Source organism: Pelophylax lessonae (assembly GCF_965119305.1).
Source record: "Pelophylax lessonae genome assembly, chromosome: 1".
Lineage (NCBI taxonomy): Eukaryota > Metazoa > Chordata > Amphibia > Anura > Ranidae > Pelophylax > Pelophylax lessonae.
Genome location: NC_138768.1, coordinates 298,039,925 through 298,055,068, shown reverse-complemented (window position 1 = coordinate 298,055,068; position 15,144 = coordinate 298,039,925). Strand labels below are relative to the sequence as shown.

Here is a 15,144-nt window from a genome sequence, read left to right as displayed (position 1 = left end):
GACTGAAATTTCTGCCCATTCCTCCTTGCCAAACAGGTCGAGCTCAGTGAGGTTGGATGGAGAGCGTTTATGAACAGCAGTTTTCAGTTCTTTCCACAGATTCTCGATTGGATTCAAGTCTGGACTTTGACTTGGCCATTCTAACACCTGGATATGTTTATTTGTAAACCATTCCATTGTAGATTTTGCTTTAGGTTTTGGATCATTGTCTTGTTGGAAGACAAATCTCCATCCCAGTCTCAGGTCTTTTGCAGACTCCATCAGGTTTTCTTCCAGAATGGTCTTGTATTTGGCTCCATCCATCTTCCCATCAATTTTAACCATCTTCCCTGTCCCTGCTGAAGAAAAGCAGGCCCAAACCATGATGCTGCCACCACCATGTTTGACAGTGGGGATGGTGTGTTCAGGGTGATGAACTGTGTTGCTTTTACGCCAAACATAACGTTTTGCATTGTTGCCAAAAAGTTTGATTTTGGTTTCATCTGACCAGAGCACCCTCTTCCACATGTTTGGTGTGTCTCCCAGGTGGCTTGTGGCAAACCTGAAACAACACTTTTTATGGATATCTTTAAGAAATGGCTTTCTTCTTGCCACTCTTCCATAAAGACCAGATTTGTGCAGTATACGATTGATTGTTGTCCTATGGACAGAGTCTCCCACCTCAGCTGTAGATCTCTGCAGTTCATCCAGAGTGACCATGGGCCTCTTGGCTGCATCTCTGATCAGTCTTCTCCTTGTATGAGCTGAAAGTTTAAAGGGATGGCCAGGTCTTCGTAGATTTGCAGTGGTCTGATACTCCTTCCATTTCAATATTATCGCTTGCACAGTCCTCCTTGGGATAATTAAAGCTTGGGAAAGCTTTTTGTATCCAAATCCGGCTTTAAACTTAACAGTATCTCGGACCTGCCTGGTGTGTTCCTTGTTCTTCATGATGCTCTCTGCACTTTAAACGGACCTCTGAGACACAGTGCAGGTGCATTTATACGTAGACTTGATTACACACAGGTGGATTCTATTTATCACCATTAGTCATTTAGGTCAACATTAGATCATTCAGAGATCCTCACTGAACTTCTGGAGAGAGTTTTCTGCACTGAAAGTAAAGGGGCTGAATAATTTTGCACGCCCAATTTTTTCAGTTTTTTATTTGTTAAAGTTTTAAATATCCAATAAATTTCGTTCCACTTCATGATTGTGTCCCACTTGTTGATTCTTCACAAAAAATTACAGTTTTATATCTTTATGTTTGAAGCCTGAAATGTGGCAAAAGGTCGAAAAGTTCAAGGGGGCCGAATACTTTCGTAATGCACTGTAAATGTGCTCTCTCCGAGATACGGCGGGCCATGGGTAACAAAGTCTCTGTCTCAAATGATGACAGACCTGTCAGTTACAGTGTAAGCCAACTCTTTGAGAATCATAGGTCAGAGAGACTTACAACCGCTTGCAGTAATGATAAAAGTGATAAACAGGATTTAATTGGTTATATGGGGTGGAAGGAGGGCAAGTGCAGTTGGGGGGGCTGGGGAGAGGAGTGGAAGAGACTAATGAAGTCTAGGAGGATATCTGATGATTGGGGAAACACTGAAGGAATGAATGAAGGAGAAAGAAAAGTAAGAGAAGAATAGGGGTACCCCCAGTGGACGACCTATGCTGGATGAACCTACATTGTGTTTATAGTTACAAGTCCATAAGGCGTTCTGTCAGTTGTGATCGAGCCAAGGCTGCCAGATTTTCAAGAATTGTTCAGGTATGTCATCAAGGATAGCCTTTAGCTTTTCATTTATGGGTAAAACCTACATACAACTCTATACCTCTTTGAAATTGAGTGTTGGCGTTTTCCACACCCGAGCAATTGTCTGTTTTGTGACCATAAAGATATGAGTGACCCCTTGGAGCATAAGCCTTTTTCTGACATATGTTACTTACAAGTTAAAATCAGGAATTTTATTATATATATATATATATATATATATATATATATATATATATATATATATATATATATATATATATATATATATATTTTTTTTTTTTTTTTTTTTGTAGAAAGTGAAAGATGTTACACCAATAGATACCTAACATGTCATGCTTTAAAATTGCGCACACTCGTGGAATGGCGATAAACTTTGGTACTTAAAAATCTCCATAGGCGACACTTATAAAAATGTTAACGGTTACTTGTTTAGAGTTACAGAGGAGGTCTTATACTTAGAAATATTGCTCTCGCTCGAATGATTGTAGCCATACCTCAAATGTGTGGTTTGAACGCCATTCACATATGTGGATGCAACTCGCGAATGCGTTCGCTTTTGCGCGCGAGCACAGGGAGAGGGGGGCACTTTATTTTTTTATTATTTTTTATTTATTTTTACACTATTCATTTAAAAAAAAAAAATCTGATCACTTTTATTGCTGTCACAAGGAATGTAAACATCCCTTGTGACAGTAATAGGCAGTGATAGCTGCCCTTTATGGAGGGATCTGGGGCCTAAAAGACCCTCCTTTGCACTTAAAAGCATTAAAAATGCCAAGTTTGGCTGTTATGAATGCCGTCATTTTTTTTTTTTTTAATCGGGTGCCTTTAAGGCTCCAGTACCCAGAAGTGATGTCATGACATCACTTCCTGATTTTTACATTAGAGACTCGATAAGAGCCGAATTCAGCTTTGTTCGGGTCTTCGGCCAGTCGGCGAATGTGCCAGCTGGTCGCTCGGGTCTTCCGGTGGGACGGGAGACCCAGGTGAGCCGCAGAAAGTGGCGGGAGGGGGTGGGGGAATGTCCCCTCCTGCTCCTTGCAATGAAAGCTGAGCGGCTGCTCAGCCGCATCAGTTGTCATTACAAGAAAGCTGACCGTCTGCTCTAATCAATGGTACCAGGGTGATGCCTCTAGCTGCAGGCATCAACCCGGTACAACCTCCTGAAGCCAAGGCTGCATATTTGCGTTCCATCGGCGATAAGGGGTTAATCCCCACACCCGGCGAAGAATTTTATCTAAAGGTCTGTGAAAGAGTATTTCCCAGGGGTCTTTGCATAAGTTATAATCAGATCCACATGCGTTGAACTTTAGGGCACAACCACCCTAGAGGTTTCATGTCCCTGGGGTCTGAGAATCCCTGAGAACAGGAGGAAGGACAGAAAGGGAGGCCTTTTTAAATTCTGGAGGAAGTGCAGTACCACTGGGACAGGAACTTCTCTCTCTCTCAGCCAGCAGTGACTATTTTTAATCCTTATGCTGCTAACATTAGTAAATGGAGAGTGTATTATATTTACTTACTTTCATTTTTTTACATTTTTAGTTCCTTTCTGGTTTCCAGGCCTAGGCAAATTAGGTGTTTTCTAAGCTAAACCTTCCTGCCTGCATGCCTGAGCTAAGAGCGGATGGGTTCCAGGAAGCAGAAGCTACATGAATGATTTGCCCTTACCCAAGATGGCCATCGCCAGAAATGCTAGTGTGTGTTTTTCAAATTGATTTCCCAGCAAAATAAGCTAAGAAAGTCCCTCCTACAGATGAAAAATGTCCATTAAGGCTCCTGGGATCTACAACATTATGGGCCTACACCAAGAACCAGGAAGCAACTGAATAAGAGTTAAAAAAAAAAAAAAAAAAAGTCACAAGTAAATATAAAATATACATTCTTATCTATTTTGCAGCATAAGGATTAAAAACATTTAATGTTAAAATGTGAGAGTTTAGTTCTGCGGCTAAGGCCCCAGCAGTATAAAAACCTTTTTATCAATCAAAAACCCCAGCAGCATAAAAACCATTTATCAATCAAAAACCTTTATGCTGCTCCTCCACCATTTAGCTGCTGGTAGCAATGGAAATGCCCATTACTTCTTGGCTTGGAGAACCATGCGAGTCAACCTATGTAACAGGGAGTTGAAAGTCAGCCAGCCAGTCCGACTGGACATGAGGCTGTCTTTAATTGCTCCAGATCACAGGTTGACAGAAAGGAGGTTAAGAAGTACTTCCACTTTTATTGAGGGGGGAAAAAAAAAAAAAAACACATTCTTTTCTGTGTGATTTATGTACATTTCAAAGAATTTAACAAACTTTGTTGTGGATCCCTATACGTAGCCATTTGTTTGTGTTCATGTCCAAAATGAATGTAAATGGGAGTGATTTAATAATCATCAATCAGCTGCTGCGCTTGCAGCATTCTTATGAGAAAAGTTGCAGGGTCTGAATCACTTTAGATGCGCTTTTCCCTTTGGGAGTATCTTGCCAAAAATTACAATTTTGTTGCAGGGGCGGTCTAAAATTTGACTTGTATCTTAGTGCAGATTTCTGGGAAAATCAGTAAGCCAATCACACAATCAGGAAATTACATTTCTGGGGGGCATTCTGCACACCATCTGGGTACAGAACGCCTTCAGGTTGCCATATTGCATTTCAAAGAAAATTAGAGTGCAGAAGACTAAAAAGGAAAGGTAATTTTTAAAAACATTATATTACAAAATGGCTTAAGTAACAATTGTTAATACCATATTCATTTTTTAATTCGCTATTTTTGTTTTTCAAAGAAAGTGGAGGTACCATAAGCATATGCTTTTGGGGCTATGACCTGTTGCGCTTCATAGGTAAAGCATATGTTTACTTTAAGGTGAGGGTTAAGCTGGCCATACACAGTAAGATTTTGATTTGTAATACATTTGTAATACCAGGCAATGCTTTTGCATTTAAAAATCTATGCCACCCAATACTGTAGGCTTCTTTTTTGGTGGACACTCAATGAATTGAATATCCCACCAGCAGTTCAGATTTCTTAAAGCCTTAAATGGTAAACTTCACTTCTGTAAAACAAAAAAAAATACCATAGCAGATAAAATTGCTACACCAGCCATTTCATTTAATTCAATGTTATTGAAAATTATCTTTCCATGTCGCCCTGCAGTTGCAGTAATTTTCTAAAACTGTAAAAAAATGTAATTGTAATATGACAACCTGGAGGCATGAATGCTCCCATAAATAAAATGTCCAGCATTTGTGAAAAAAAAAAATCACAGTGCTTACTTGGCAAAAGTGAAAATCAAAGACACATGCAAGATGTTAGGCACCCTCTACAAAAATAATTTCATCATGCGGTAAGTACTCTTTGGGGGCGGTTAAAACGTAAAGTGTAACTCCACTTTTGTTGAGAAAAAAAACATTCCCCTCTGGGTAATCTATGTACATTACAAGGATTTTAAGAAACCTTGTTGCAGATTCTTACCTTTTGTTATTCTGAAGAAATCCACGTGTGTTTGTCTGTGCCCCTGTACTGAGTGTGTCTAATAGGAGTGGTTTCATAATTATCAATCAGCTTCAGAGCACTAATGAGGATGAGCTGCTGGGCCTACATCCCTTTAGATGTGTTCCTATTGGGAGTATCTCACCAAAAATTTTATTTTTTTGCAGGGATATCTGAAATCTGACTGACATCTTAGTGCAAACATTTGGTAAAATCAGTGAGCCAAACATACAAGCAGGAAATGTTTCTAGGGGGCGTTCTGTATACATTCTGTGTGCAGAACACCTCCAGGTAGCTATATTGCATTGCACTCCACAGAAAATTACAGAGCAGCAGATTGAAAAGGAAAATTATTTTTTAAGAATATTCATTGTGTCACAATTGAATATCTTATATTCATTTTTATTTGCAATTTTTTCCCCCACAAAAATGAAGTTACCCTTTAACTATGGCCAACATTTTAAATCATATTTCTAGATTGTGTGTCAATTTTTTTTTTGTAGCATACTCTTCATAATCTGAACAATCTTGAAGTTTGTAAACTTAGTTTGTGAACACACATAGCCTGGATCTGGAGCGAGCCTGCACATCTGCCCCCCTAGCAAGCAGCTTGCTATGGGGACAGACACGGAGATGGAGGAGACAAAAGCGCTTGCAGGAGACTCCAGAAGAGGAGGTTTAGGGACACTCTGTGCAATACCATTACACAGAGCAAGTAAGTATAACCGGTTTCTTATTTTAATTTTAAAAAAAGCTGAGCCTTTAAAATTACTTTAATAATGCTGCAATTCTTCTACAGGGATGATTTGTACACTGCACAATGAAAACAATAGCATCATTAAACTATCGCAATGTAAGAGCTGGGTAAAATTAACAGACATACTTGCACAATTAGGTCATAAACTTATATTACTGTAAAATTCTGCATGGCTGAACACAAAATATAACAAAGGGCTTAGGATTAGTAAATAATTCTCACTGACTGAACAAATAAAGAGGCTTTCATCAGTCAGGGTAACCTGACAAATGTTTGCAGAACAGAATCCGTGCTAGAACAGCTACATCTACGGCACACCTCCGTACGACATGGCAAATGTTCCATGCATCCAAAATAGATCATTATTTTTGGTGTAAAGAGGACTGCTGTTTTATTTACATACCTTCTGAAGCATAATGCTGTATGTTCCAGTAAGCTTCAAACCTCTAGTGAAATACAGTGCATTCATCCATCCCAAAACCAAGGCAAACACCATTACAGCCAGGTAAGCCTCAATACCAGCCAAGTACAGGGAAGCCGTGACAATGACAAGTACCGAATATATGAAGCTGAAGATAGAAAGACAGAAATGGTAAAACTCTGTAAGATCACAATGCTTCAGTTCTGTATTGGATGCCTAATACTTTACAGGTAGAACTTTGGTGACTAAGAAAAATACAATGCTCAAAAAAATTAATAGAACACTTTTTAATCAGAGTATAGCATCAAGTCACTATAACTCCTGGGATATTGATCTGGTCAGTTAAGTAGCAGAGGGGGTTGTTAATCCATTTTATCTGCTTTGGGGTTAATTAAATTAACAGGTGCACTAGATGGGCAACAATGAGACGACCTCCAAAACAGGAATAGTTTTACAGGTAGAGGCCACTGACATTTTTTGCTAAGTGTTTTTCACTAGTTTTGCATTTGTCTAGGGTCAGCGTCACTACTGATCACATGAGGCGATACCTGGACCCTATAGAGGTTGCACAGACAGTCCAACTCCTTTAGGATGGCACATCAATACGTGCCATTGCCAGAAGATTTGCTGTGTCTCCCAACACAGTCTCAAGAGCATAGAGGAGATTCCAGGAGACAGGCAATTACTCTAGGAGAGCTGGACAAGGCCGTAGAAGATTCTTAACTCATCAGTAGGACCGGTACCTGCTCTTTTTTGCAAAGGAGGAACAGGATGAGCACTGTCAGAGCCCTACAAAAGGACCTCCAGCAGGAAACTGGTGTCTCTCACCAAACAATCAGAAAAAGACTTCATGGAGGGTGGCCTGAGGTCCCGACATCCTCTAATGGGCCCTGTGCTTACTGCCCGGCACAGTGGAGTTTGATTGAAAATTGCCATTGAACACCAGAATTGGCAGGTCCGCCACTGGCGCCCTGTGCTTTTCACAGATAAGAACAGGTTTACCCTGAGCACGTGACATATGTGAAATGGTCTGGAGAAGGTGTGGAGAATGTTATGCTGCCTGTAACATCATTCAACATTACCAGTTTGGTGGTGGGTCAGCGATGGTCTTGGGAGGCATATCCATGGAGGGACGCATAGACCTCTACAGGCTAGACAATGGCACTCCGACTGCCATTACGTATCGGGATGAAATCCTTGGACCCATTGTCAGACCCTACGCTGGTGCAGTGGGTCCTGAATGCATTGGTGCACGACAATGGTCGGCCTCTTGCGGTGAGAGTATGCAGCCAGTTCCCGGAGGATAAAGGAATTGATACCATTGAATGGCGCCCCGCTCACCTGACCTAAATCTAAAAGAACACATCTGGGACATTATGTTTTGGTCTATCAGACGCTGCCAGGTTGCACCTCAGTCTGTTTCTGGAGCTCAGTGATGCCCTGGTCCAGATCTGGGAGAAAATACCCCAGTACACCATCCGTCATCTCATGAGGATCATGCCCAGACGTTGTAAGGCATGCATACAAGCACGCGGGGGCCACTAACTACTGAGTACCATTTTGAGTTGCTGCAATGAAATTTCAGCAAAATGGACTAGCCTGCTGCATAATTTTTTGACTTTGATTTTCTCAGTAAAATTCAGCCCTCTAACGTTTATCATTTTCATTTCCATCAAATGATGTGACATTCTTCCGATTAGAACACATTACCCAGTCCATATCAGTATAAATATCCAGCATGATAATCTTCCACATTGAGATTTGATGTGTTTTCAAAGTGTTCCTTTAATTTTTTTGAGCAATGTATAAGTACAGTATCAGATTTTGTCAATAATTCATGTTCTACCACTCTGAGAAAAAATCCTAGCACTTGCTTCCAATATGGGAAAGGAAAACTTACTAAAGCAGTTGGAAGGATCCATCTATAAACAAGGAATTTACACCCGGACACTTCTTCATAAACAGGTCTTTTAGCTTAAAGAAACAAATATGAGACAGGATTTAGTCTTTTTGTAATGCTGAAATTTTTGCTTGATAAGATTAGGAACACACTGATCCAAAACTAAATCGCACCTTTCGCTCATATAAAGCTTCCGTAGAATGTACCTCATCTCCTACCCACTCTGGCCTTCACACTGCAGGTAAGGGACCCACAGGCCAATTAATACTATTAAATATATTATATAGATAAGGACAGTAACCCTATGCAACCAATGATGACTTCTCTCCCACCTTCTACAATTATATGAAAAATGAAAGTATAAAAATGTAGCTATAGAACTGGACTTTATTTTTCCAGGCTACAGTGATGTGAATCAAAGACAGGAAGAAGCATGTGAAAAAATGCAAGAGGAAGTTATAAGGGTACGAAGTAAACAGCCATGGGATTGCAGAAAAAAAAAAAAAAAAAAAAAACGGATTGGCCTGCAGCATTTTTTCAGCTTGCTCTCAGCACAACCATTCAAAGCCTATGGCTGACCGTAAAAAGCAAGATAATAGATAAAATGGGCAAGTGATAGACTCTAGAACATTATTCAATAACATAATAAAATCAGACAATTTCTGAACTGGGGTAATAACTAGCACTAGCAAGCAGGAGGAGCAGCTTATAGCTAGTGGGACCCAATGTAAAAGGTGATCTGCCCCCCATCACCCTGTGTAGGTGAAACCAGAAATTCAGAGGGCCCTCTGAGTTGACTGAATTAGCCACACAGAGTGACACGGCAAGCTCTTTTTCCCCAGATACAGTGTCAAACAGGGGTATCGAGTTAAAATTCACAAAGGTCCAATCACTACAATTTCCTTCTAGTAGGAGGTCTGAATCGCATGTATGTGCAATGTCCCTCACATCACAGCCCCAACAGCAGTTTCCTCTGCCCCATTCATATAACACCCCCCCCCCTCCCCACAGGAGTGTCCTCCGCCCCTTCCCTACAGTGGTTTCCTCTGCCTGACCCTTCATAACACAGCCCCCTGTACTGTGTCCCTTTACACATCACAGTGCCCTGCAGCACCGCCCCCCCCCTTTACATCAGAGCCCCCCCTGCAGGTCTGTCCCCACTTCACACCACAGCTTCCCCCTGCAACTCTGCCTCCCACTTCACCCCCCCCCCCACAGCTCTGCCTCCCACTTCACAGCCAACTGCAACTAAGCCCCCCACTTCACAGCCGCCCCCCCACCCCGCTTCATACTACAGCCTCTCGCAGCCCTTCTCCCCAATTTACAGACCCCTGCAGCTTTTTCCCCTCACAGCTCTGTCCCCCACATCACACCTTAGCCCCCCTCTCTTTAGACCAGCTGTTTACCTTGAAAAGTTAAGTCCGGTAGGTCCTGTTACTGCTCTCCATTAAAATCTGTTCTGCCCCTAACAATTTGCTCCTCTGTGATGACAGCGGCGGAGGCTGGGGGAAGAACCAGATGCTAAATATAGGACCATGGCAGTCTGGATGGGACAACTACCCGGTCCAAATACACACCATGGTCCAACATTTAGGGATGCCTGCGACAGGGAAACCACATGGTCCCCATGGAGCATGATCCCTGCGACCCCTCAAGCCTCGCCAGTGCTAGCAAGTAAATGTGGGTGATAATCGCTTGAACTCAAATAGTTCTCTCCACCTGCCTTTTATCAAAGAGGTGAACCAATCAGCCTAACTTAAAGCGGTTGTAAACCCTATAAAAAAAAAAAATAAAAAAAAAAAACCTGCAAGACAAAAGGCATAATGAGCTAGTATGCATCGCATACTAGCCCATTATGTGTAACTTACCTTAAAACAAAGCCCCGACACGGACCCCCGGACATCGCTGCGGGCGCTGCCATGATCCCTCGTCGTCTCTTCTGGGTTTGGCGGCTCCGGCGCGCTGATTGGCCGGAAGAGACGGCTCCGGCGCAGTGATTGGCCGGAGCCGCGATGACGTCACTACCTATAGGTAGTTTAAATATCTCCTAAAATGTGGACCGTTTAGGAGCTATTTACATTACATGCAGCTAATTACATGACTGGCGCATGCGATCTAAAGAAACGGCCACCTGTGCCGTTCCTTCCGAGTCCTGTGCTGTGAACAGCGGCTCCCACGCACATGCACGGGAGTGACGTCATTGTGGCTCCAGCCAGTCACAGAGCCGGTGCCCGCGAGCCTGGAAGCAAGATGGATGAAGATGGAAGTGGCTGCAGCGCTGACATCACAGCACTAGAACAGCTTAGTTTCAAGGAAAGTTTTGTATATATATTTTTTTTTTTTTTTTATTATTATTATTAAGGTATATAAACCGTACTTACATTGGAAAGAAAGAAAAATATTCCTGTAACAAGTGTAAGAATCTCTCCTGCTAGCCGTAGATAATCCGTTGTGGTCTTGTATGGGTAGGGTGGCTAAAAAAAAAAAAAAAAAACAACAGATCTTCGTTAAGAGAGAAAAGAATACAAAGGGAAAAAAATGGTGACAAGCAGAGGAGAGGACAGAGAAAATGTTGCCCTTTTGCAAAGCAAAGCAAAATGCTTCACCTAGAGTATGCAGTTGAATCTTAGGCACCAGCTCACAAAAGGAAATGTCTCGGAAATGTAGTGAGCAATGCATGTACTAATATATAGTTTTTTTGTGAAAATGTGTGTGTAAATTTGAGCCTTTCATACCAAAATAATAATATTAATAGGTAACAAAGCGTTTGTTACGCCAACATTTGACCATTCCTTTAGAAGCACATTTGTGAGGTCAGGCACTGATGTGAATGAGAAGGCCTGGCTCACAGTCTCAGCTCAAATTCATCCCAAAGGTGTTCTATCGGGTCGAGATCAGGACTCCACCCTAAACTCGCTCAGCCATGTCTTTATGGACCTTACTTTGCACACTGGTCCAAATCATTTGGTGGAGGGGTGGGAGGGGGGGGATTATGGTGTGGGGATGTTTTTCAGGAGTTTGGCCTTAGTTCCAATGAAGGGAACTCTTAAGGCAGGGGTGGGGAACCTATGGCCCGCGGGCCGTATGCGGCCCCCGAAGCCATGTGATCCGGCCCTGCCATTGGGCTGCCTCCGGAGGGGAAGGGGAGGGGAAACACCTCCTGATTACACACAAAGCGGGTTCCTCTGCTTACCCGGCGCGGCTGCTGTCATACAAAGTCACGCCTCCTACCTATGATAGACAGCACAGTGGTGACGTCTATCACAGGAGTCGGTCCAGGAGGCGTGACTTCGTATGAGAGCGCCCGTGCCGGGTAAGTAGAAGAACCCTGCTCTGTGTGTAATCAGGAGGCGCTCTAATCCCCATGCGCTCTGCATTGATTGTGGGCACTAATCACACTGCATTGATGGGGGCACTCATCCCTCTGCATTAAGGGGGGCACTAATCACTCTGCATTAAGGGGGGGCACTAATCACTCTGCATTAAGGGGGGGCACTAATCACTCTGCATTAAGGGGGGACACTAATCACTCTGCATTAAGGGGGGATACTAATCACTCTGCATTAAGGGGGGACACTAATCACTCTGCATTAAGAGGGGGGAAACCTGGAAAACCAGTTGCCAGTAGCAACATCATCGATACCAGCTAACATCACACACCTCACCAAAGAGAAGCAGTTGCAGCCATCACATTAGGGGTGAGTTAATTAAATGTTTGACCAAATATAACAGGCACATTTTTAAGCTGATACTTTTGTACGGCCCCCGAATGATTTTAAAAATACCCAAATGGCCCTCGGCAGAAAAAAGTTTCCCCGTCCCTGTCTTAAGGTGTCAGCATAACAAGACATTTTGTACAATTTCATGCTCCCAATTTCCGGTTCCAAAAGGACTGCTCACCAGTGCACAAACAAGGTCTATAAAGACATGGATGAGCGAGTTAGGGGTGGAGGAACTTTACTGGCCAGCAAAGAGTCTTGATCTCAACCCAATAGAACACCTTTGGGATGAATTATAGTGGAGACTGCGAGCCAGGCCTTCTTGTCCACATCAGTGCCTGACCTCACGAATACACTTCTGGAAGAATGGTCAAACATTCCCATAGAAACACTCCTAAACCTTGTGGACAGTCTTTCCAGAAGAGTTGAAGCTGTTATAGCGGCAAAGGGTGGGCCAACTCAGCACTGACTGGGATGCAATTAAAGTTAAAGTGCATGTAAAGGCAGGCATCCCAATACTTTTGGTTACATAGTGTGTGTGTATAATATATATAAAGGGTTCATGTATACTTTAATAGGAAATACCAAACCACTTTTCGGGTATCACACACCCCCACACTTATCCATACTTTCTCCACCTAATGCATTTGGGTGAAAAATTCTGAAATATATTAGAGATCACACTTTTACAGTCAGGTTTAGAAGGTTTTCACATTAACAAGTGTTAATGTGATGGTTTAATTTTTTTACACTCACTTTGCCCTCCATTGGCCTGTAATATGCTATTAACGTGAAGATGATCATGGCAATGAGATAGGAGATAACACTAATGTAGAATGTGACAGCACCAAATTTCCTCCATTTATCTCTCAGCAGTTCGTTGATGGGTTCAACTGCTAGCATTTCATGGCGGTTCTGCATGGGAGACAGACAGAAATATCTGACAGCTCTGCTCAGAGACATATCTGCTCTGAAAATAATAAACACTTAAAACTAAGCAATTAATACATATTTCTATGATATTTATTATTAGGCACCGTTTCTGTATAAATCCACAATATTCAGAACATTAACATAAATGATGTATAGCAGGCCAGGCCTAGCGATTTGTCAGCTAAGCCATTTGCCCAATGAACTGTTGTGTTAGAGAGTATTAACTGGCTAAAATGAGCTCATGCTTAATCAGTCCTTGTTTAATGGTGTTGTTACTTCTATTAGGTCTCCTAACAAGTGCAGTGTATCCCATACACATTTTATAAATGTCCCAGCCAGGCTTCAACACAGTTCTTCTAGGTGAATGGAGATCTGGCTGTACAGACATGTAAAAGTGAAGTTTCTTCTGCTCTTCCCTCACCCCCCCCCCCCATTATTGGCTGTTTTTATTATTTTTTTCTGGGTTTTGCACCCCATCCTCCTAGCCTCCCACGTGTCCCAGGAGGCTGCAGGATCAGTCTGACAGAGCTGCGTTTCTCATGCATGTGGAGTGAGGAGCCAGCTGTGAAACCACAGGAAGCTTCCCACAGTCAAGATGGTAACACCAAGAATCCCAAGACTGGCAAAGAAGTGGCCCAGATGAAGACAGCGCTGAACTCCTGGACTAGTTAGCATCTTGTTATTAAAAGTCAGCAGCTACAGTATTTGTAGCTCCCGACCTTTTTTTTTTTCTTATTACAATGGTCGTAGGGCCTCTTTAATTGTATTACTGTTCAGCAAGTAAATAACTCACCAACCGCTTGTGCTTACTCAGATTACATTCTCTTTTGCCATAAGTGACCCATTAATTTCATTGACTGCCAGTGCTGCACTATTATCAGTGTTCCCAGCTCATTCTGTGAACTACAAAGTATCTTCCTCCTAGGTTAGGAGAAAGGGAGGTGTTCTGACAATGCTGCTCCTGCACAGATATGGTACTATAAGTGAGCTGTCACCCCAGAACAGGAAGAGTGTTACTGGAAAGAGAAAAAAAATGCCTGGGGAAAAAAATGCAGCCACCCATTTAGTAAAGTGCAATATATACAACTTTGTTACTGGGTTTACATATGCTTTAATGTGGACCTTTAACTAAAAGCCATATTATAATGCATCTCTGCATGCTGATGTAAAATTGTCCAACACTGGTTTGTTAGAGTATAAACACAAATTGGCTGTTCTTACCTCCACTTTGCTGTTGTAAACCAAGATTTCCAGCACTGACACTTCTTCGCCACATGTGTCTAGGGAAGACAAATCATACAGAGAGGAATAAACAGGGCCATAGGCCCAGTCCCGAAACTTACGCGACAAATGCCTAGCGTCTTCATCCTTTATCTCTAGGCGGATTATATGTTGAAATATCTAGAAGGGACATAATAAGTCAATCAACGTCTAAATTACTAATAGCAAATTCAGTCAAAGATAGGTCTAAATGAAAAATTAAGATGCATGTCAGAGTAATATAAATGCTACATGTTGATTGAATGAAACTTAAAAGAGCATGTTAAAGAATACAGTGGCAAGAAAAAATGTGATCCCCTGAGAAATAACTGATTTTCTGTAGTAATTTGCCATAAAATGTCATCTGATCCTCATCTAAGTCACAACAATAGACAAACACAATGCAATTTAACCACTTGCTGACCGCGCTATAGCCAAAAGACTGCTACAAATGTCCAAAAAAAAAAAAAAAGAATCTGACGCCCGCTAAGAAGATGATGGTGAAATAGACAGCCTTGAATGTCTTAGCTGCTCGTAAAAACCTCCATGGGAAGGAGAGTCACTTAATCAATAAAATACAAACAGAAGAGCGCTTAGAATTAGGCTTGGTAATGAAGAAAGCCCAATGGTCAATGGACACTGATAGACGGTGCAATTACAGCAAAAAACCCCAAGGTGATTGTCCTAAAAGTTCAGTCTTTATTCGCCAACATAACCAGGGGTAAAACCGATAAAAACCTTATGGTGGCCGCCTGGATGAAAAACCTTGCTTTCTCACTGGGGCTGCGTCTGCTTTCTTGTCACACAGAGAGAGATGACCATGGATGCCGGTGAAATGGAAATGACCGGGATGGAGCCGGATGTCCCTGGGGCAAATCGATCAGCGGTGGAGGGCAAGCCGAGTTGGTCCCATCACTATGGCTT

At 42.2% G+C, this 15,144-nt stretch overlaps 1 protein-coding gene across 1 annotated transcript in view; it reads right to left on the bottom strand.

The window, feature by feature from the left end:
- TRPV4 (transient receptor potential cation channel subfamily V member 4) overlaps nucleotides 1-15,144 on the bottom strand; it is a 158,117-nt gene that overhangs the window by 33,229 nt on the left and 109,744 nt on the right. The window contains exons 7-11 of the mRNA XM_082274756.1: nucleotides 14,182-14,361; nucleotides 12,784-12,942; nucleotides 10,690-10,782; nucleotides 8,309-8,382; nucleotides 6,391-6,556 (exon numbers count right to left, since the gene is read on the bottom strand). Of these exons, the coding sequence (XP_082130882.1) occupies nucleotides 6,391-6,556; nucleotides 8,309-8,382; nucleotides 10,690-10,782; nucleotides 12,784-12,942; nucleotides 14,182-14,361 (672 nt within the window). The remainder of the gene's footprint in view (nucleotides 1-6,390; nucleotides 6,557-8,308; nucleotides 8,383-10,689; nucleotides 10,783-12,783; nucleotides 12,943-14,181; nucleotides 14,362-15,144) is intronic.